At 40.7% G+C, this 22,908-nt stretch overlaps 2 protein-coding genes across 4 annotated transcripts in view; one reads left to right on the top strand and one right to left on the bottom strand.

The window, feature by feature from the left end:
- Nucleotides 1-13,767, bottom strand: part of LOC144601910 (acylamino-acid-releasing enzyme-like) — a 42,738-nt gene extending 28,971 nt beyond the window's left edge. For 2 of the 3 annotated variants that reach the window (XM_078414457.1, XM_078414458.1), the window contains exons 1-5: nucleotides 13,634-13,767; nucleotides 4,759-4,888; nucleotides 3,475-3,601; nucleotides 1,209-1,299; nucleotides 273-348 (exon numbers count right to left, since the gene is read on the bottom strand). In XM_078414457.1, the coding sequence (XP_078270583.1) occupies nucleotides 273-348; nucleotides 1,209-1,299; nucleotides 3,475-3,601; nucleotides 4,759-4,888; nucleotides 13,634-13,654 (445 nt within the window). In that variant the 5' untranslated portion in view covers nucleotides 13,655-13,767. Of the gene's footprint in view, nucleotides 1-272; nucleotides 349-1,208; nucleotides 1,300-3,474; nucleotides 3,602-4,758; nucleotides 4,889-13,462; nucleotides 13,592-13,633 lie in introns of those variants that run through there. The other variant, XM_078414459.1, reaches the window with a different exon arrangement.
- A 300-nt stretch (nucleotides 13,768-14,067) lies between these two features.
- The window catches only part of LOC144601645 (acylamino-acid-releasing enzyme-like), a 53,740-nt gene continuing 44,899 nt past the window's right edge, over nucleotides 14,068-22,908 (top strand). Inside the window, exons 1-4 of the mRNA XM_078413875.1 lie at nucleotides 14,068-14,151; nucleotides 17,622-17,751; nucleotides 21,629-21,755; nucleotides 22,439-22,529. Coding sequence (XP_078270001.1) covers nucleotides 17,622-17,751; nucleotides 21,629-21,755; nucleotides 22,439-22,529 — 348 coding nt within the window. The 5' untranslated portion in view covers nucleotides 14,068-14,151. The remainder of the gene's footprint in view (nucleotides 14,152-17,621; nucleotides 17,752-21,628; nucleotides 21,756-22,438; nucleotides 22,530-22,908) is intronic.

Below are 22,908 nucleotides of genomic sequence, written 5' to 3'. Positions count from 1 at the left end.
AAATGTACATACATTTAGGCAGAAGTCTATTAGTTGCAAACTAAACATCATTGAAAATATGGCCCATTTTCTCTTTCTTACTTCTCCCCCCCCCACCATTGGCTTTTGCCCACGATTTTAATTCGCCGTGACTAAACCATTTTGGTGAATATAATGGGGGGGGGGCGGGGGGTAGGGAAATATTCCATTCCTCAGTTAGTTCAAATACAAAAGATATACACTGATCTTATAATAAAATAATAATTTAATTTCAGAATAAAAACTATTCATACCATCTTCATAAACCTTGCCATGCTTGTTGAGTGCAGTCAGATTTATGCTCTTTTCCTTAGAGTTTTTATTCCAGATCTGTAATGCAATCAGCAAGAGTAAACATACATAATAAAGGACAAGATCACATATCCACTGAAGCTCTATAATTACTGGTAAATTAAATATTGAATCCAACATCAGTGCATGGGTGGAATAATTTCTATAGTTAAACAGACTTATAAAATTTTCAAAATAATACTAAAGCAAACCATTTAGAAACAGTCATGAGATAAGAATTTCACTGGAAATCTCAGGGCGTTTGTCCCAAGAAATTCAATTACATAGCACTTTTTTTCTAGGATTTAATTTCCAGGCAGAATTGTGATAACAGCACTTATTCCCACTTCTTTTGTCTATAATGATTTAATTCACAGGAATATGGTGTTCCAACCACTCCACACATAATTTACAGTCAAAATAGAATACAATCAATTATCTATGAAGATCCCAAATCTTGTAGATTATACTATATTTGGACTGGGTATTTTGGGAAGAAGTTCTTTATTTGCAAAGGGACGATCATTGGAAAAAAATGGACCATTTGTTCGTTTATGCAGATGTCCTCCTGAAAACTCTATCATTACTGATTTCAAGGAAGGAAAATAGCAATGACAAAGAAACAACATTCATTGACAAGAAACCACAGATTCATAAAAGACCTTGTAGCAACATGAAACATCACAGTTCAGAGTGAGTGATGGTCAATTATGAAACAAAGATAGCTTAAAGAGCATGCTGAGTTACTCCAGCACTTTGTGTCTATCTTTGGTATAAACCAGCATCTGCAGTTCCTTCCTACACATTTGTATTACCACAACAGATATGTGAGAAAGTTTTCATATTTGGACCCCTTTGTCCCACCTGCCTGCATATGGCCCATATTGGCCATAACTTACCTCAAGAAATTGTTTTTCCTCTCCTTTTTTGTTTGTGTGTTCCCGAAGTACAGCCTTCAAATATCCAGATGGAGACTCTTTGCTCAACAGCCTACAAAATGAAGAATAGTAACTTTGCAGTAAAAGTTAGAAAATATACCACTGTAATTAATTTTGAGTGTAGTCACAGTTCATTAAATAATAGCAAGAGACCACAAACACCCATTAAATTAGTTTATTTTGATTTTACTGGTCGAGAAATAAATAATACATAATGGAGAGAGGTGACTGAGTGAAGTTCGGTGGAATCTAGGTGTTCTTGTGCATGAGTCACAATAAGATAGCAGGCAGGAGACACAAATTTGATGTTGGAATCATAAGGAAAATCACAGGATTTTTACTCTCGGGCTGACAGGCATGCCTACCATTTTGAAGTCTTATCCAGAAGCAAATAACTGGCATTGCAACATTCCACATTGCAACACGCTTAATTCTTAGAGGAGAGCTTGAATGCTACCGAGGAGGTGGCAATATTACCATCATGTGAACAAAAATATTAGCCACAGATTTAAAAAGTTAGTTCAAAATAGCTCCAAGTTTTCAAGAAACACTACTGTTCTTCGTTGGTTTTGCACAAGCCCCTGCAAACATGGTCTCTTAAAGGATATGAAGAAGTCCAGTGACATGTAATTTAGTCAGGAAAGATCATTGGTAGAAAAGAAAATGTTGCAATACAAACATATTACATTTAACAGCTAACTCACCTATTCCAGTGAATACATTATTTTGCTTTACTAGCAATATTCTAATTCTAGGAAAATGCCTTTTACGTTCATTTATTTCTACATAACTTAGCAAACTTCATCGATAATCCCCGCATATTAACACTATCCTGCACACACTAGAGCCAATTTACACTTACACCGAGCCATTTAACCTACACACCTGTACGTCTTTGGAGTGTGGGAGGAAACCGAAGATCTCGGAGAAAACCCACGTGGTCACGGGGAGAACGCACAAACTCCTTACCAACAGCACCCGTAGTCCGAATCAAACACGGGTCTCTGGCACTGCAAGCGCTGTAAGGCAGCACCTCTGCCATCATGCCGCCCTGCTGTTGATGGTCATTGAAGAATGTTTAAATCAATGCTGCCTCACACTCCCTGGGAGCTAGGATCAATTCTATTTCAATTGCTGTGTGCATGGAGTTTGTATGCACTGCAATTGACCATGTGGGCTTTCACCAGCTCATTTGGTTTCTTCCCATTACCCAAAGATGCGTTAGTAAGTTATTCATTATGGAAAATAAAGCCAAAAGAATCAGGTGAGTTGATGAGTATTGGAGAAGAGTTACAGGGAAATAAAGAGGGGATATGGCACCAATGGGTTTGCACTGCTGTGAGCTGGCAGGGATCTGATGGGCCAATAGCCTCCTTCAGAATCATAATAAATAAGTAATAAAGTAAAGCAAAGAAAACTATTTAAAAAATCTGTACATCTTTCCAAATTGGCAATGCACTCAACCTTCCCAGGCCTAAAGGTAAATCTGAAGTCCTTAGGGCACTTGAGCGCTGAGATTCCGGACAGAGTCCATCGGAAGCGGGGGGGGGGGGGGGGGGGGAGGTTAGAGGAGAGTGACAGTGTTTGCTGACATGTTTCAACATGCAAATTCCAGCTCATTTCTGTCACCCTCATTACAATGTACAGGCACATAGGTCAAGAATAATCTGATCTGCGAGGAGAATGCTACTATATGGAACCACCAGTGAAATGCAAGCTTTCTGGTGTGCAGTTTCACATGGATCCTCTACTACCTTAATCAGTTGGTCTTTCAGCAAAAAACAAACCTCATCTTAAATAAGGCAAGAAACTGTGAAGAATAATTGACAATATGCCCGTTTAATTTCCATTAACTGCTGTGTTTTTGTGATTGATGCATATGGTCACCATATGCAAGTAATTCAGAGGAAAGAAATTTGCTTTATAAACATAAAGCACATTAAATGTCTCAAATTTGAGAACACTTATTTCACCATTCTTTTTATTATTTTAAAAGCATCATTTGCGATTTAACCATAAATGATTTTGAACTTAACAAGTCCTGGCCTTATCTTTTAACATGATTATCTACTTTCCCCAGCTACTAACATTTAAATTGTGCTTTTAAAACCATTATAGCCAGTTAATTTAAATGGACAGGTTTGAACATTATGGCTCAAATATTCACTGACCTATCAAAGAAATTTGTACAATGGAGCAAATACAGTATGTAAAATGCTCTACTCACTCGCCTTGTAGTTCTGTGCAATTTCCAGAAGGGCCGGTATATACAATGGAATCGTCATCATAGAACATGATATATTGTCGGCAGAATTTGATCCGCTCCGCTCTCTCCAAATCCCTCTGAGACCATTCTGAAAAAATAACATTTCTTTAAATCTCTCCACTGAATGTTCGGTGCAAGTCCAATCAGAAGGTCAAAAAGCCCAAGTTTGGTCAACAGAAGGCAGATCTTGATGAAACAGTCAACCAGTGTTGCCAATCATGACTTCCTCTGAACAAATTCCTCCTTCGTCCTGATGTGTAGAGCCAGTCTCATTGACCTGAAACATCACAGACTTGTGATTTGTCTGAGCAATAGGAAGGTACAATGATGATATTCCAGTTTTGCGGTGATGAAATTCCTCTCCTAAAATTGTTCTGCAAAGCCCTCCATTTAATTTTGACAATTCTAAAAGCTGGGACTTTTAACAGTTTTTCAATTCTCCAACAGAGTTTAAAACATTTTGCATATTTACTTAAAAGTTCAGTAAAACACCAATATTCTGACATGCTGAGGGCTTTGGTGGTGTTGGACTGGCAGATTTTTAATCCAATAATGGATAATAACAATATTTATCGGATCCGTAAACATCCAATAAAGGATGTTATTCCATTACTACCCCCACATATTTTTAAATCACTTGATTTTTTAAAAAGATATTACACCGTAGTGTAGTAAAATTTCCAATGATCCCAACGAGCTTCAGGGAAGTGTGGCAAACATTAGTCATTAACCCAGGTGCCAACCCATCAGGATTTCATAATGGTCAGATAGAGGATTATCAGAGTTTTACTCTGCATAGTTAAGTAGAGATGGCTGGATAGATGGAAAACAGGTGTATGGCCTGTCATTGTGATACATTCAGAAATTAATTAGGAGACAAATAATTTACTTTGTTAAGTGAACCTGTTTATTCTTTAAAGAAGAATTGCGCAATTGTTATATTTTATGTTATTTTGTTCTAATTCTTTATCACTAACTGCCCCTATTAACCCATCAACCAAATAATTCCAATTACAATTTATCCTCATGGGAACCTTGGCCTTATCTTATCAAAGATACATACTTTGTTCCAGCCATCTTCACACAATCTCTTAGCAATTTGAAAAAAAATTGTTGCTCTCTTTCCCAATTCTGACTAAGGATCTTCAAACCAAAACATTAATTCTGTTTCTCTTTCCATAGATGCTGCCTGACTTGCTGAGTTTTTTGCATTAATTTTTGTTTTTATATCTTTGGTCCAGTTACCTGTATAGATGTTGCAGTGTTTTCCGCCATACTGAGAAATGACCTCTGGTCCAATGGTAGCTTTTGACAGTGATGGGAATTTGCTCAACTCTTTGTAGATCTCAGCAATCTCCTTGGAATCCGTAATCACCTTTGTTACAAAAAGAGATTATGTCTCAATAATGGAATTAAGTACAGATCAGAAGAACTTCCTTAAACAGGTTGTCCAGCATTTGTTTTGACTTATATGTGGCATAAGGCGTATTTATATAAAAATTAAACTTGTCGAGGTTGGCTCTTCCTTACTAACATAATTATCATTTTAATTCCTCACCTTCAGAGTGTCTCAGTTTGTTACACTATGTTGAGCCAAACAATCTAGGCATCTTTACAGAATTGAGGGCAGTTTAGGTCTACGTTAGTGCAATACTAAGGAAGTGCTACATTATCAGATGTACTTCTTTGGAGGGGATTGCACACGTCTTGTTTAATATTTCATCGTGCATTTAAAGATGTTAACAGGGATGAAATGAAGCTAATGCATATTTCTTCAGTCTCAATGTAATTTTTGCAGTGAAAACACAATAGACTTGTTGCAGTAATTCATAAATAGCAAACATCTTGTTTACCACATTTATTTCAACTCATCCCAAGCAAAATATCAAATGTGCACCTATTCCTTCTCTCCAGAGATGCTGCCAGTCCTGCTGAGTTACTCCAGCACTTTGTGCACCATGCAAACATTCAATGGAAAGTTACACATTTATATCTCCAAGGAATTGGCATCAGACTGTTCGGCATCTGGTTCATCATTTGTGTGGAGTGTGTGCCAGAGGCCAGAGTGATTCTACATGTGTGGACTGAGCCCCAGGCCTACCTTTACAGCCAGGACCAGAGTCTAAACTGTGGGTAGACAAAAACTGCTGGAGTAACTCAGCGGGTCAGGCAGCATCTCTGGAGAGAAGGAATGGGTGACGTTTCGGGACAAAACCCTTCTTCAGACTGATCTAAACTGTGGGCTGGGTACACAACCGGAGCTGGGGTAGGGGTTTTGTACACCAGGTGTCAGGAAAGTTCAGTTGGGTTCAGCCAGGGTGCTTGTATATTTCCTGTTCACTTTAAAAACACCGGAGTCACTAGAAAGTGTGTTATATTACTGTGTAATATTTCAAGTAAAACAAGTGAGATAAACGTGTGTTGGAGTAACAACAGATATTTCTGGAAAATACCTGACCAAATGCCTTTTAAATGTTGGTAGACACAAAATGCTGGAGTAACTCAGCGGGACAGGCAGCATCTCTGGAGAGGATTTAAACCAGCATCTGCGGTTCTTTCCTACGCTTTTTAAACGTTGTTATAGTACGTGCTTCAACTATCTCCTCTGGTAGACACAAAATGCTGGAGTAACTCAGCGGGTCAGGCAGCACCTCGGGAGAGAAGGAATGGGTGACGTTTTGGGTTGAGACCCTTCTTCAGACTGATGTTAGGGGAGGGGGCGGGACAAAGATAGGACGTAGTCGGAGACAGGAAGAATAGTGGGAGAACTGGGAAGGGGGGGATAGAGAGAGGAAGCAGGGACTATTCACAAAATGCTGGAGTAACTCAGGTCAGGCAGCATCTCGGGAGAGAAGGAATGGGTGACGTTTCGGGTCGAGACCCTTCTTCAGGCTGAAGAAGCAGGGACTACCTGAAGTGGGAGAAGTCAATGCTCATACCGCTGGGATGTAAACTGCCCTAGCGAAATATGAGATGCTGCTCCTGTTTTTCCCTACACATCTCCTCTGGTAGGTCGTTGCATATACGTTCATATATGTGAAAAGGTTGCTCCTCAGGTTCTTGTTAAATCTTTCCTCTCTTAAACCTGTGTCCTCTGGTTAATTTCCAGACTCTGGGTAAAAGACTCTGTACAGCTACTCTATCTATTCCCTTCATGATCTTATACAGCTCCATAAGATCACCCCTCATCCTCCTGCACTCCAAGGAGTAAAGTCCTAGCCTTCCAACCTCTCACTTTAGTTCAGGCCCTCAAGTCCTGACAACATCCTTGTAAATCTTCTCTGCACTCTTTCCAGCTTCACAACATCTTTCCTGCAGCAGGATGACCAAAACACATTTATTTCAATCTTGCTATATTACTCTAACACTTGATTAATTTAGGTACTTTCTTGGCATTTATATTGAAAAGTTCACTATAATAAATGGTTCCTGACTTTCTTTCTTTCAAAAAAACAAACTTCTGGAGGCAATTAGCGAGTCAGACAACATGCGTGGTGAAAAATGGATAGAAGACTGACAAAGTTCCTGATTCAAAAAGTCGTCTGTTAATTTCCCTCCTCAGATGCTGCCCGACGCAGAGTTCCTCCAGCGTTTTATTTTACTCAAGATTCCAGCATCCACAGTCTCTTGTGCCTTTTTTTTTACCTCATCCATTTTTTTAAAGTAATCATCTGATCCAATTAAGATAGGATAAAGGGAATTTTATAAAATGATTAAAATTATGAATTTTTAATAGGTAGTTTGTGACCGGTTTTACTTTCCAGATCCTCTTGACTAATTAAAGGTGTGTCAACTTATCATAAACTTTTTAATCTTCTGGCACATGTAACACATTTGTCAATCTGATTCATAATCAATTTACACCACCTTTAAGACTCTGATAATCTGGCATCCTGTGGATTTTGGTAGGACTAGACCAGTAGATTTTCAATACTCTAAATGTAGTCTCACCAACATCTTATAAAACTGTAATATAACATCCCTATTTCCATACTGAATACCCTGGCCATTGAAGGCCAATGTGCTAAAAGCCTTCTTGACCACCCTATCTGCTTGTGACCACCCTATCTACTTTCAACTATGTAACTGCACACTAGATCCCTCTACTTTACAACACTCCCCAGAGCCCTGACATTCACTGTGAAGATCCTGCCCTCGTTTGAATTCCCAAAATCCAATGACTCGCACTTATCTGCAATAAACTCCATTAACCATTCCTTAGCCCACTTGCCCAACTGATCAAGATGATCAATTTTTGATGACCATCTTAGTTATCTACAATACCACCCACTTTAGTGTCATCTGCAAATTTACTGTCTTGTACATTCTCATGCAAATTGTTGATATAAACCATAACAGCACTAAATCCCAAGGCACACCACTAGTCACAGGCCTCCAGTCCAAAAAAGAACCTTCCACCAGCATCCTCTGCTTCCTTCCATGATGCCAATTTTCAATCCAGTCAGCCAGCTCTTCCTTGATCCCATACAATCTCACCTTCCAGAGCAGCCTACCATACAAAACCTTATTAAATGCCTCGCTGAAATTCATACGACGTCTACAATTCCGCCCATACCATCCCTTATGGTTACATCTTCAAAAAATTCAAATACATGAAACGATCTCCCACGTTCAAAACCATGCTGACTATCCCTCATCTGTCTATCTTATCTATCTATCTATCTTCGATATAACTAAAACTCTCATCTTGTATGTATGTGTGTATGTGTATATATATATATATATATATATATATAGCATATTTGTACGTGCCCGAAATACAGACAAAACAGTACAATACAGCACAACAATTTAACGCCCACCATTCCCCAGCGGTCTCAATTGATCACGTTTTGGTACAATTTAAAATCAATTAACTTAATAAGCTTTAATAAATGCACTCAACAGCCGCCCCCCCCTCCCCGCCCGGGAGGACCAGCGCCCGTTCCTGCGTGCCCCGCTCCTGACCTTCCTCCTGTGGTGCAGTGCAGCGGCGGAGGGTCAAACAAGATGGCCGTTGCCGCCGAGCTGCAGGAGAGGTTTCCACCCAACGGGTCCACGACTCGCTTGGGCCGACGCGATGACCGCCCGGGGCTGAGGTGAGTGGCTCCCTTTCCCCTTTCCTCTCCCGCCCACAGCCACGGGGGACACTCCCTGGCCGGCAACGGGTCCATGGATCGTCAGTTGGGGGAGGGTTGCCGGGCCCGCAGGAGAGGCTTGCACCCAGCGGGAGTTGCCGCGCCCAAACGACAGGTTTGCATGGAGGGTTGCACAGGATTACAGGAGTTTTGGCCCCAATGGGTCCACGCCCGGCTTGTGTGTTTTTAAAATTCGCTTTCATGGAACATATTGAGCCATGAAAGTGAATGTCCTTGACCCAATACCATGCTGAATTTAGATATTATGAAACACACAGTCTGAATGTTGAACAATTCCCCCTTCAGTTTTTCGCTCTCTCCCTGGTGGGAACTTTTGACATACATTTGGGCACATCTGCACAGTGATACAGCTGTCTGTGGAGAACTGGAAATAATAATAATAATAATAATATTCATTTATTGTCATTGCAACGAGTACAACGAAATTAAAAAACAGCCAATCCTGACGGTGCGTACAAACATATATGCAATAAATGCAAAAACAAATAAATACATAAATACAATTAAATTAAGTACAAGATTTTTTAACGGTGTTGCCTAGTGCACAGGTAGTGTTCAGTTCTCGTATGGCCCTGGGGTAAAAACTGTTCTTAAGTCTGTTTGTTCGGGATTTGATTGACCTGAAACGTCGACCAGAGGGCAGATGAACAAACAGACGGTGGCCGGGGTGGGATGGATCTTTTATTATTTTGCCTGCTCTACTGAGGCAGCGCAGGCTGAACAGGTGCTCCAGGGAGGGCAGTGAGCAGCCGATGATTTTCTGGGCCGTCGTGATGACCCTCTGAAGGGCCTTCCTGTCCTTTTCTGAGCAGCTGGCATACCATGTGGTTATACAGTATGCCAGCACACTCTCGATGGAGCAGCGATAGAAGGACAACATGAGCTTCTCCTGCAGGTTGGTTTTCCTGAGGATCCTCAGGAAGTGGAGTCTCTGCTGTGCCTTCTTTACTGTGGTGATGGTGTTGGTAGACCAGGTGAGATCCTCTGCGATGTGCGTACCCAGGAACCTGAAAGCTGGTACCCTTTCCACGCAGACCCCATTGATGTAGAGTGGGTCATAATCTCCACTGGTTTTTCTAAAGTCAATTATAAGTTCCTTTGTTTTGGAGGAGTTCAGGACCAGATTGTTCACTGAACACCATGCTGCCAGCCTTTGGATTTCATCCCTATAGGCTGTCTCATCTCCTTCTGAGATAAGTCCAACCACAGTCGTGTCATCCGCGAACTTGATGATGGTGTTGGTGGGATGGGTGGGGGCGCAGTCGTGAGTGTAGAGGGAGTAAAGGATGGGGCTCAACACACAGCCCTGTGGTGAGCCGGTGCTCAGTGTAATGGTGGAGGAGAGGTGAGGGCCTATTTTGACTGTCTGGGGGCGGTTGGTCAGGAAGTCCTTGATCCATTTGCAGATGGTTAGGGAAAATCCAAGGTCGGAAAGTTTGGTGACCAGTCTGCTCGGGATGACCGTGTTAAAGGCAGAGCTGAAGTCGAGAAAGAGCATCCTCACATAGCTCCCCTGGTGTTCAAGGTGGGTCAGTGCAGTGTGAAGAGCAGTGTCGATGGCATCCCCTGTAGCCAATGTGCTATCTCTTGCAGCTACAGCACATCGAGGCACTCTTCAATAAACGGCTGTTCTTGCTGTGCTTGTTATCAGCAATGCTGTGGGAGATATTTTTTTTCTTCAAGATTATGTATTCAGCCATTAAATTCCAAAAGACTTGTTTTCAGCACAGCAATGCTGCTGAATATTCATATTTTAAGAAATCTAGCTTTTGCTGGTAAAGGCTTTTCTGAGCTCACCTACTTTGGTTCCTGAATTGTATTCTCACTTCTCAAATTGAAATTCTGACTTTTCAGATGCCAATTAGATTCCAATCTATGAGCAGAAAGAGCTGCAGGTAAATTTGGGTTCAGCAAGAGAATAAGCTAGTCTAGCAGCGCCCGAGTGGAAAATATCTCAATTACAGAGTTTTGTATTTGGAGGAGTGTTCCTCCAAGGCAGAAGATGTTTTGTGCGTGCTGAAGGGGGATTTTGAAATATACATTTACATCAGTACTCTCGAGTGGTCCTGACTCACCAACATTTAATTTGGGTTTTGAAGGATCTTAGTCTAAGGTTGCAGAAAGCTGAATTCCAGAGGTTATAAAATAGCTTTACTTTAAGTTAAGGTAACATATGATTACGGAATCCCAGTAAAATTGAAATTATTTGATTTCAGGAGGGAATACTCGAAAGATGAGTCACCTTTACTTTGCGTAGTTGAGTACTGGGATGAGTAAAAGGATAATTTGAAAGTAAATAAAATGTGATACATATTCAGTACTATTTCAAAAATCAGCACTATGCTGTAATATCTATGACTATCATACAAGATTAGAAATTCACAAGAAAAATGTACTTGCTAAAATAAGATCTAGTTGCATATATAACTACTACATTAGAATACCCTGCAGTAACTAGTCTACCACAAATGTTAGGCTCACTGGTCTATCGTTCCCAGGCATCCTTGCAGCCCTTCAAGAATAATGCCACATTAACCATTCTCCAGTCTTTTGCCACCTCACCGGTATTTAATGTTTCATATATCTCAGCGAGGGCACCTGCAATTCCTAAGCATTCTTAAGAAACTTGGCATTATAAGATATTGTATTACAAAAACAATGGGGAAACATGTGGTTAGGAACCAGTGTTTCAAACTTGCAAAGACAGTTTTTTTCCTCACCCACATGATTTTCAAAAATAAAGGCCTTTTTATACCACCTACACATTTATTTTTGCTAAGGCTGCATGTTACATTGTTTAAAAGTGTATCATTGCACACGTGTTGATTACTACCTGTGGTGAATCTGAGATATTGTTCTGAAGAGACAAAGGTGTCTGATTACTGCTAGAAGGTAATTATTTCCCAAGACTTTTTTGTGGAGGACAGCATTTTTCTGCTTGACAATTTCGATTGTAACTATAAAATGGTTCTCTAGTTGGATCAAAATATGGCCTGCAGATAGTGTTCCTTAATTCATCAATCAAGTTATTTTCAATTTGTAATGTGGAAATATTATAGCAGGACTACTTGTTGATTTTTCAAAGAGCTTGGAAATGACTAGGCTAAAAAGACACCAAATGCTGGAGTAATTCAGAGGGTCACGCAGCATTTCTGGACAAAATGGATAGGTAAGGTCTGCGGAGACCAGTCATTCTCCGTGTTCTCCAGGGATGCTTCCTAACCAGCTGTTTATTAATTTATGTATTTTTTGGTAAACCAGCATCAGGTGTTCCTTGCTTCTACAAATGACTAGGATATCTGGCCTTTCAAACATGTCCTGTCATTCATGGCTGACCTTCCATCTCAGTTCACCTTCTCCAAAACATTTCCTTTACCCTTTGATAAATATTGAGAAATCTAAAGATATTTGTTTTGAATAGTAGTGACTGAACCTATACATAGACTTCCAAAGGTTCACCATCTTCTGAAAGATATTTCTCCTCATTTCAGTCCAGTTGTACGTTACCTTTCAGTGATTCTCAACATTAGCATTCTCCAATCAGTGTTAAAAAAAAACTCTGCACTGTTTTGTACCTCAAAGAATATATTCTTTCACCTTGTATTCCACCTGCTATATTCTTAGATTGTCCATATGCTTCTGAAATTGTCCCCTTCACAAACCCAAAAGTTTTGTGCATACCTCTTCCATAATTGTGCATAATTTAGGTGGGTAAACATTTATGAAGATCACCTAAATGTGACTCAACCCCCCCCCCCCTTCCTTCAATTTAAATGCAAATAAACAGATATTGCAATTTTTATTTAGGGAGCAAGACCATACATTTTCTTAATGTAATTCAGCATCCTGGGAGAATTCAATGGATTGAACAAACAATGAAATAGTCATACAACATCGAAAAGCATCTCTGGATGTTTTCAAGAGAGACCTAGATAGAGCTCTTTAGGATAGCGGAGTCAGGGGGTCTGGGGAGAAGGCAGGAACGGGGTACTGATTGAGAATGATCAGCCATGATCCCATTGAATGGTGGTGCTGGCTCAAAGGGCCTACTCCTGCACCTATTGTCCATTGAAATAGGCCCTTCGGCCCAATTTTTCCTTGCCGAAAATACTTTTAATACAGAACATTAGAAGAATACTTCCGTAAAACATTGTCCCCGGTGACACAGCAATCCACTCCACAGTTTGCAAGGAGCAACAACCTTGGTCATAAATCAATTCTTTTCACTAAAGTTGGAGAAACATGAATGTTGTTCAAAACAATTTGGAGGGGGTGAAAGGACACCTGCAGGAAGCCATGTTGAGAGCGGCACAGATTGAAATTGCATGTCCTTCAAAGTAAGGAAGCAACAGGTGGCAATGAACCCAGACCTACTTGAACTTTGTACTGTTTAAAACTGTTTCCAATTTTGTTTCACTGGGTTGTATAAATTTATACTGATTAGCTAATTAATTTATTGCATCGTATGGAAGGCGCATTCCCAATCTCGTTGTACCCCTGTACAATGACAATAAAGATATATTGTATTGTATTGTATTGTATTGAAGCCAAAACGGGAGGATTGGGTAGAGAAAGTCCCACTGGGAACCGGCGAGAGGCACAAAAGCCCACGGCCGGGCCCCAGTTTCCAGTGGCAGTGCCCCGAGGATCAGTACAGGTGTCAGGGCAGGGGTTATGGGGAGAAGGCAGGAGAATGGGGTTAGGGAGGGAGAGGTAGATCAGCCATGACTAAATGGCGGAGTAGAATTGATGGGCCGAATGCCTTATTTCTGCTCCTATCACTTTCTAACCTTACGATCAGGGCCCCGGCGCCAACTACAGCCGGGAGGCGACGCCCCAGGTCCCCCTCCGCACTCAATCCCGGGGGCGGAGTGGGGTAACGATAGGCGGCACCTCCCCCGCACGACCTAAACGCTACTCCGTGCAGAGCTAAGGTCTCCTCTCGGGCGCTTCTCCCTTACCTCCGAGCCCATCGTTTCCATGGTTACTGCCCGGCCCCCTGGAGCTGGAGCTGGAGCCGTCCGGCGCTGCTACCGCTGCCACTGCCGCGGGGGATACCAAGCAGCCGGCGCGGGGAGAACACAGAACAACACTGCACACCTACAAATCAAATCCTGAGCTTTGTACCGGATATTTCATTTAAAACTAATATGACCGTTGATATTATATGCTTTACTGGTTTTGTAAGTCTGTAAGTTATTTATTATGTGTTGAAAGCCGACTAATTGGAGAGCGAGTCACCCCCTTCCTTTTGCCAGTGAGAAGGTCGGACGCCCGCTGCTGTCGCTGCGCGCCGGGTGGAGCGAGTGCGCATGTGCGAAGGAAGCGGGGCGCAGCCGAGTAACCGGTCGGTCCTGTCCAACTCCTCACAAGTGAAGTAGGAAGGAACTGCAGATGCTGGTTTACACTGAAGATAGAAACAAAATGCTGGAGTAACTCAGAAGGACAGGGGATAGAGGTCCCCCTATCAGGTTTCAAGGTCAGTCTATTGTCACATGTACCAATTAAGGAACAGTGCAATTTGAATTGCCATGCTAAATGAAAAGCAAAAAGACACACAACCACATAAAAGTTAACAGAAACATCCATCACAGTGGATTCCACATTCCTCACCCTGGAGAGAAGGAATGGGTGGCATTTCTTTAGACTTCAAATTGGATGAAGCTCAAGGGAAGTGTAGAAGGGATCAACATTGGAGAAGGTGACTACGAAGCAAACAGGGAAATATCAATCCCTCCCACTATCATCAGGTTTCAAGGTCAGTTTATTGTCACATGTACCAATTAAGGAACAGTGCAATTTGAATTGCCATACAACCATACTAAATGAAAAGCAACAAGACACACAATCACATAAAAGTTAACAGAACCATCCATCACAGTGGATTCCACATTCCTCACTGATGGAAGGCAATAAAGTTCAATCTTCCTCTTGTTCTCCCGCGGTTGGGGCAGTCAAACCAACTGCAGTCGGTGATCGAAACTCCCGCGTCAGGGTGGTTGAAACTCTCTCTGTTGCATCGAGCTCCCGAGTCAGCCTCTTGTTCCTCCAAAATATTCCAAATGGAATTTAAACTGGAGGGCTTCATGATGTTAAAGTCCACAGGCCCCGCGATTGGAGCTTCGATTCCCGGCAAAGGGATCGCAAGCTCTGTGATGTTAATGTCCCGCAGAGTCCTGAGGCTTGGAGCGCCTATCGGTTTCCAGGAGAGGCCGCCAACTCCACGATGTTAGGCCGCAGTGGGGATGGAGATACGATACGGGAAAAAAAAATCACATCTCCATCGAGGTAAGAGATTGAAAAAAAAGTTTCCCCTCCACCCCCACATAAAACAAACCAAGGAACACTAAAACAAACTTTTTAACACATACTAAAAATAACAAAAAGAAAGGACAGACAGACTGTTGGCGAGGCAGCCACTGCTTGTGGTGCCACCAAGACAGACGCAAAATGGTGGAGTAACTCAGTGGGACAGGCAGCATCTCTGCAGTTCCTTCCTGCACACATCCCTTTTCTAGTTGTCCCACCAGTCTGAATGTCCCTCTGATTAAAATTGCTCTGTACGCTTCATTATCACCTTCTCCGAGCTAACAATGATCTATTCTACATTTTCCTTGATCTATATCCAATTTGATGTCTCGTTTTCACATCTTGCACTTATTTCTGTGACTTCAGCTCCCCTGACTCCCCTGGTCCGAACAGGTGAGTGGCAGCATTGCTGTTTGTAGAGATAAACAGATATCGCAACTCCTGTTTTACACCTATTAAAGTTCACCACGGGATCCACAGCAAGTTGTTTAGTTTCTGGTTAACTGCAGAGGCCAGTTTTCCGTTCAAACTGATACCGAACTTGTGAAAACTTCTGGAAACTAAAAGAACTGCGTACAAAAAGTGTAGGAAGGAACTGCAGATGCTGGTTTATGCCAAAAATAGACACAAAATGCTGCAGTAACTCAGCGGGACAGGTCACATCTCTGGTGAGAAGGAACAGGTCGCATTTCGTGTGGAGACCCTTCTCCGGACAGTCAGTTCTCCAGTTTCCCTCTCCTCTGACTCAGTCTGAAGAAGGGTCTTGACCCGAAATGTCACCCTTCTCTCCAGAGATGCTGCCTTTCCTGCCGAGTTACTCCAGCTTTTTGTGTCAATCTTCGGTTTAAACCAGCATCTGCAGTTCCTTATTACACAAAGTTCATTTCAAGGTGGTCCGAGTACCGTTCGCTGCATAACTAGTTTAGTGCAGATCTTCAATAGGGGTATAGAGTCATGTTCCCAACCATTTGTTGTCTCTCCCTTCTCAATTGTTTCTCGATGTCATTCAAAATCGAATTATCCATTCGGCAGTTATGGCTTAACATGCTTCCTCCTTCATTGAAGGACTTCCATGCAGGGTCCAGCTATTATCAAGGATGAAGATGTTCTTGGAACCTCATCCTCTTGTTAGTTAGTTAATTGTCCAGCAGCATTCATAACTAGATATGTTAGAACTTCTGAGCTTTAACAGATCCAGTGATTGTGAGATTGCTTGGCTCTTGCATGCTGTTTGGTGTGAATGGAGTTATGTGTTGCAACTTTACTTGGCTGCCACTTTATCATTGTCCTTCAGCACCTCTTTGAAGCATGTTTGATCCCTTAGCTTGACAGTAATAGTGGAGTGAAGTATATGAGGCTGCAAATGTTACAAAGGGGAAACCGGGTTACCCATTTAAGACCATTAATCATGAATGGTGCTGGCTGGAAGAGAGAAATATCACCTAAAGTTGGGAAGGTCATTGACGTGAAACATTAGTTTATTTCTCTTTTTGATATTGCTGTTTGGTTCACAATGCTTTGAAGTTTTGAGGCTGCATCTTTGGAAAACGAAACAAATTAATGTTCCAGGTTAAAGACTTCCCAACTTTTCTCTCCTCAAGCCTGCACAATACATGAGTAATGGTCTTAAATGGATAACCTGATTTCCCCTTGCATAACTTTTGTTCTATAAATAAAGGTGAGGGAAATACTGATTAATACTCTTTCTCTACTCTGCCTTAGCCAATCCCTTGGCATCCTGGATGACTTGCTTCCACTCTATTTCTCACGTTTCAGAGGGGAACTGTGGAATGCCCACTTTTGCAAGAGAACATGCACATTCCACACATGTAGCAACAGAGCCCTGGGTTGTTGGTGCTGTGTGGTAGCAGCACTGATTGCTGCACCGCTGTGCCACCCATTCTCTAGCTTTTTGTAGCTTGACTGCACCAGTCATGTACCTAAACCTGTCCTATTATTGGAACAGCCTGAGTGTAATTAGGACCTAAAGTGCTGAGGATTGCGGGAAGAGGGGAAGAGGATACTGAATTAGTTCATACCATGGCAATGGACATGGTGAACCTTGCAGAGAAAGCACCTCACAATATACCCACCTATCCTCCTGAGCGACAACCAGCAGCCCTATAAATGGGATAATCTGCAGTTCTCATGTTGACTTTGTCAGCCATTTCAGAACCCACAAACCTGATGGGCCTAAGTCTCTGATCCCAACAGACCGTCCCAGAAATTAGCATTTTCTATTATTTTAGAATTCTTCCTTCATAAGTGCCTACTATTATTTTCTAACAATTTCTAGTGCATTTCTGGGATTTTTCTTGAATTTTGTACAGCTTTGAGAATTTGCAACAGCAACCCTGAACTATGTCAAAATTGTCCTTGATGCCAAGCAGTCCACAACGTGATTATTATTTCTTTCATATATTGCTTTTGCTTAAAAAGGTAATTGAAGATAAAGCAGAATCTTTTGAAGCCATGTTAGCTGTCATTTAACAAGATAATCTACGAATCTGACCGTATTCCAAAATTGACAACCATTACTGACTTGGAACATGCAAAGCACAATCTAATTTGTAGCTGCTCTAGGAGTAATTAATTACAAATAAAATTATTTAAATTGGTTGTTTTTGCTTTTTATTGAAGATGATAAGTGATTCAGAAGAGATTGCTGGGATCTACCGAGAGCTCAGCAAATTCCCATCCCCGCTTAAAGCCTACATCAGACCACAGATTACATTGAAACATAAAGGAAAATACAGCATCGTTGATACAGGTACACAATGGACAATTACATCAAGGTGTATCCACATGTTAAATAGTCTTGCTGTTCTGTAAGTTTGTTGTCGTGGGTTTAAAAACATAAACAAAAAAATGTGCCAAAGGTTTGGTTTCCCTTTTGTTTTTTTTAAACAGTATGTTGAATTGTAGCACAGGGTAGCCAGCTATCTTTTGGCAGAAGACAAATGGGTTCCAACAGACAATTCAACTTCATTTCCCTTCATGACAAGTTGTACATTTGATTCAATAAATCAAGTAATTTGTGGACCAGAACCAGAATAATGAAAAAAAAAGTTTAAAGTATTCTAGTTAATCTGTGTTCATAAGGAAGATCTAGCCATGCATGGCCATAAGAGTCACATTTACATTTGGTTCCTGATGTTCTTATGGAATTAAGGGTGGGCCAAGTAATGTCACTAATCATCCAAAAGCAAAATAAATTAATGTTGTATGGGCAAAAAATGTATGGTTAATGGCGAGGCATAAAAGAAATAGAGGTCATACAGCACAGAGGCTCTTCAGCCCACCATGTCCATATTGACCGTTGGATCTATATATACTGTGCCCTCCAAAATGTTTGGGACAAAGACCCATCATTTATTTCTTTGTGTCTGTACTCCACAATTTGAGATTTTTAATAGAAAAAAAATCACATGTGGTTAAAGTGCACATTGTCAGATTTTATTAAAGGCCATTTTTATACATTTTGGTTTCACCATGTAGAAACTACAGCAGTGTTTATACATAGTCCCCCCATTTCAGGGCACCATAATGTTTGGGACACAGCAATGTCATGTAAATGAAAGTAGTCATGTTTAGTATTTTGTTGCATATCCTTTGCATGCAATGACTGCGAGAAGTCTGCGATTCATGTACATCACCAGTTGTTGGGTGTCTTCTCTAGTGATGCTCTGCCAAGCCTGTATTGAATGTTTTTGAATGAATGAATAAGTTTATTGGCCAAGTATGCATACACACTGCCCTTTTCACCTGTGTGCTATTTATAGGTAATTATGGACTTGCACCCAAGATCTCTGTTCATTATCACTCCTTGTGGGTCTTCTGTTTATTGTGCACATCCTAACATTTGATTTCTCAAAATGCATTACCTCAGACTTGTCAGGATTAAATCCCTCCTGTCATTGCTCTGTCCAACTCTCCAGCTGATCTGTATGTTGCTAAAGACTTCAACAAACTTCTTTCACGACATTGCCAATTTCCGGTCATTGGTAAACATACTAAAGTGGGAGAGTCTGGAACTAGAGGTCATAGCCTCAGAAATAAAGGACATTCTTTTAGGAAGGAGATGAGGAGAAATTTTTTTTGTCAGAGGGTGTTAAATCTGTGGAATTCTTTGCCATAGAAGGATGTAGAGGCAAAGTCGGTGGATATTTTTAAGGCAGAGATAGATTCTTGATTAGTACAGGTGTCAGGTTATGGGGAGAAGGCAGGAGAATGAAGTTAGGAGGGAGAGATAGATCAGCCGTGATTGAATGGTGGAGGAGACTCGATGGGCCAAATGGCCTAATTCTACTGCTATTCCTTATGATCATACCTCCTACATTCATATCCAAGTTTTTTATAAACATAGCACAAAAAGTAAGGAAATTTGTGTTTGGTAGATTATTTCTTTGTTGTAACAATGCTTCTTGGCAATAAATCTTATACCATTGGAAAGCCTGTTTATTTCCCTTTTAAATGGTGCCACATTTGTAAGGAACATGCATTTGTGGGATGAGCAGCAGACCTGAGTATATGGGTTGCGCCCATGAAAAATTTGCCAAATCTCTGCCAATGCCAAACAGCTTATTCTGCTGTTGCTATTGACTCTTGTTTTGAGCTTCTGGTACCCCCAGGTGCTGACAAGAATGGGATGCCATCCCACAACAGTGTGTGACCAGGCTGGTGACCAGCATGAGGAGGAGGTGCCAGGCTGTTATGACTGTGTATGGTTCTTCCACACGCTACTGTGGCTCCTGTTTATTAAATGAATAAATTGTTAAATTGCCAATATGTCTTGTTTCTTCAGACTTCAATCATCCAATCCACCAAACAACACCGAACAAGAGTCAATGGCAGAATAAGCTGTTTGGCATTGGCAGAGAAGATTTGGCAAATTTTTCATGGGTGCAACCCATATACTCAGCTCTGCTGCTCATCCCACAAATGCATGTTCCTTACAAATGTGGCACCATTTAAAAGGGAAATAAACAGGCTTTCCAACGGTATAAGATTTATTGCCAAGAAGCATTGTTACAACAAAGAAATAATCTACCAAACACAAATTTCCTTACTTTTTGTGCTATGTTTATATATCGCAAACATTAAAATATGAATCCCAGCAGTGATCACCAGTTAAAGATCTCTCATCACAAAAACATACCTCTACAACCACCCTGTGCCTACTTTCACCAAGAAATAGCAAGGTCCCACGAGATGTGTTCTGGTGGTTATGTTACACAATCTATCTAGTAATAAATCTTATATAGGTGTTTGGCTAGGAAGATATAAATGCTTTTGAATATAAAATAAAGTTGCAGAATTACATATGTGCTGACCAACGCGTCTCAATCACCCATTGCAGTGTTCAAATCAGGCTATGTGTTGCTCTATTTATGCAATGAAAATATATGTGAACATAGGGTTATTTTGTACATATTTTTAGAATGTTTAATTTATTTCTACATCTCATCTACTGAATTTGGAAAACAGTGTTTTGAAAATACTTAGCCATTGAGGAAGAAATATTCTCCTGTGAAATTGTAAAGGTAAATCACCTAAAGGATAAAAACATTTTCACAAGTTTAAGTCTGAAGAAGGGTCCCGATCCGAAACGTCACCTATCCATATTCTCCGGAAATGCTGCATGACCTGCTGAGTTACTCCAGCATGTGGTGTCTATCTTCACAATTTTAACGTTCAAGGACAGCTCCACATATTTATCGTGACCATACATTACGCATTGCCTAGAATTTCAAAAGACTTGTGCCCTCGATTTGAATGTATTTGAGAAAGGTTTTCAAATTTCCACATGAACCTTTTAAAATTTAAATCAGCAAAGTAAATAATAAAAATTAGCTTTCTGAAAAGGAATTGCGTTGTTTGGTCTTATTATGGAAGAAGCCCTAATGAAAATTGCTATAACAAACCTCAGTATTTGAAGGATGATTTAGCCACTCTATTAACAGAAATGGATGCAGTCAGTATTAATGATTCTATTTCTTTTGGTGGAAAAGGTAATATGCAAATAACGTCTAAACCAGTTTGAGCTGCTTATTTCCCTGTTGAATCTAACATTTAGTCTTGGACTAGAAAATGGTGGGAGCATGTAACAAATAATGGAATCGCTAATCGGTTTCCTGGCATGTCAGAAATTTACATAATCTTGGAAAAGCATTTATCTGGTTATTATGTGTTGCAAATCAATAAGCACATTTCTTCATTGCATTCACGGTATCACTGCTAGAAATAACAACTTGTTATTTCCCAACAACAGGATTAGTTGTGAGTTTGTCTGTAGAATAATGTCATCGGGCAGCAAGGTAGCGCAGTGGTAAGGTTGCTGCCTTACAGCGCAAGAGACCCGGGTTTGATCCTGACTACGGGTGCTGTCTGTACGGAGTTTGTACCCTCTCCCCGTGACAATGTGGGTTTTCTCCGAGAACTTCGGGTTACTCCCATACTTCAAAGACATACAGGTTTGTAGGTTAATTAGCTTGGTATAAATGGAAAATTGTCCCTAGTGTGTGTAGGATAGTGTTAACGTGGGGATTGCTGGTTGGTGCAGAATCAGTGGGCTGAAGGGCCTGTTTCAGAACCATATCTCCAAACTAAACTAAAAAGGGTGATGATCAGTTTAATGTTTGTTTCAGAATGGTCTCAGACGGATTTGGAGAGAGCTGAGAGGGTGAAGATATTTCGAGAGTACATTGTATTCCATGATGAAAATTGCATTTTGTGCACTGGCTCCTCAGGAAACTGCACAGAATTGCAGGGCGAGTGAGTATAATTAGGGCTATGCATGATTCAGGATGTCACTGATCCAATATTAAACTCTATCTCCATTTGATTCAATATTCCATCATTACATACATTTCTGTCATATTTTTAGACTAATTTCCATCTGCATTTTTCATGTTCCAGCCCATTAAATTAGTTTACGGATATTGATGGTTTATTAATGTATTTGGCTGTTTACTCGACTGTGGAAGGGATTCATAAGCCAATGCTCCCCTCTTCCCCCACCTGGTTCCATCTGCCAATCAAACCCCCTACCCCCATCTGTTTCCAATTGTCACCGACCAGCTTCCATAACACCTCTTCTCACTTCAATATACTGGCTATCTTCCTTCTGCACCATCAGAATTCAATACCGAAATGTGGGCTATGCCCTTATCTCCGCAGATGCTGCTTGATTCATTGAGTTCTACCATTAGCTTGGTATATTTGTGATAATATTTATGTAAATAACTGTGGTCAGTTTATTGGTCTTTTATGTCATCATTTATGAGAAAGGGAGAATAAGTTACTTCTGGATCTCCAGTTCATGGAAGGGTTTGCAATAGAATAATGTGTTACTTGATAGATTATTTTGAATCTGTTCTCTACTTCAATAAACTTTAAAGTATTTTATTAATATTCTAAATGTTGTGTTTAACATCAATCTGAACTTTGACTGACAGATTGCTGAGTAGAGATTCACCCTCTGCTACTTTAAAGGCTGTCATCAGGGAGCATACCAACAAAAAGCAGGAAAAGCAGCAATATTTGGAGGTAACTGCCTAGAATGGCGAAGTGGTGGGGATCAGGGGATCAACACCATAAGAAATGGATTTGATATTTATTAAAATGTATCATGGTGAAAGATGAAACAAAACAAAAAGTTGGTAAAAATATGTTTTAAGGGGAATAATCTGTTTCTTCATTCTATCTGTAGCGGCCAGTTTCTCGTCTATCTCAATTAGCTCCCAAGCTGCCACTTGCATAGACCGGGTCAGCGATAAGCGTAATAACTCGAACAACTAATTACAGAGATCCTCCCAGACGTTTAATAGTTAGTCTTCTTTATTTGAAGGTGCAATAAACATATTGGCATATCTCTTGTCATCGACTGGTTATTAATTGCTAGGTAAAATTCCATATCTTACCACAG

The sequence above is a fragment of the Rhinoraja longicauda genome, chromosome 17 (assembly GCF_053455715.1).
Source record: "Rhinoraja longicauda isolate Sanriku21f chromosome 17, sRhiLon1.1, whole genome shotgun sequence".
NCBI classification, from domain to species: Eukaryota; Metazoa; Chordata; class Chondrichthyes; order Rajiformes; family Arhynchobatidae; genus Rhinoraja; species Rhinoraja longicauda.
Note: the sequence above shows the minus strand (reverse complement) of the source record. Positions and strands in the feature narration are given on the sequence as shown.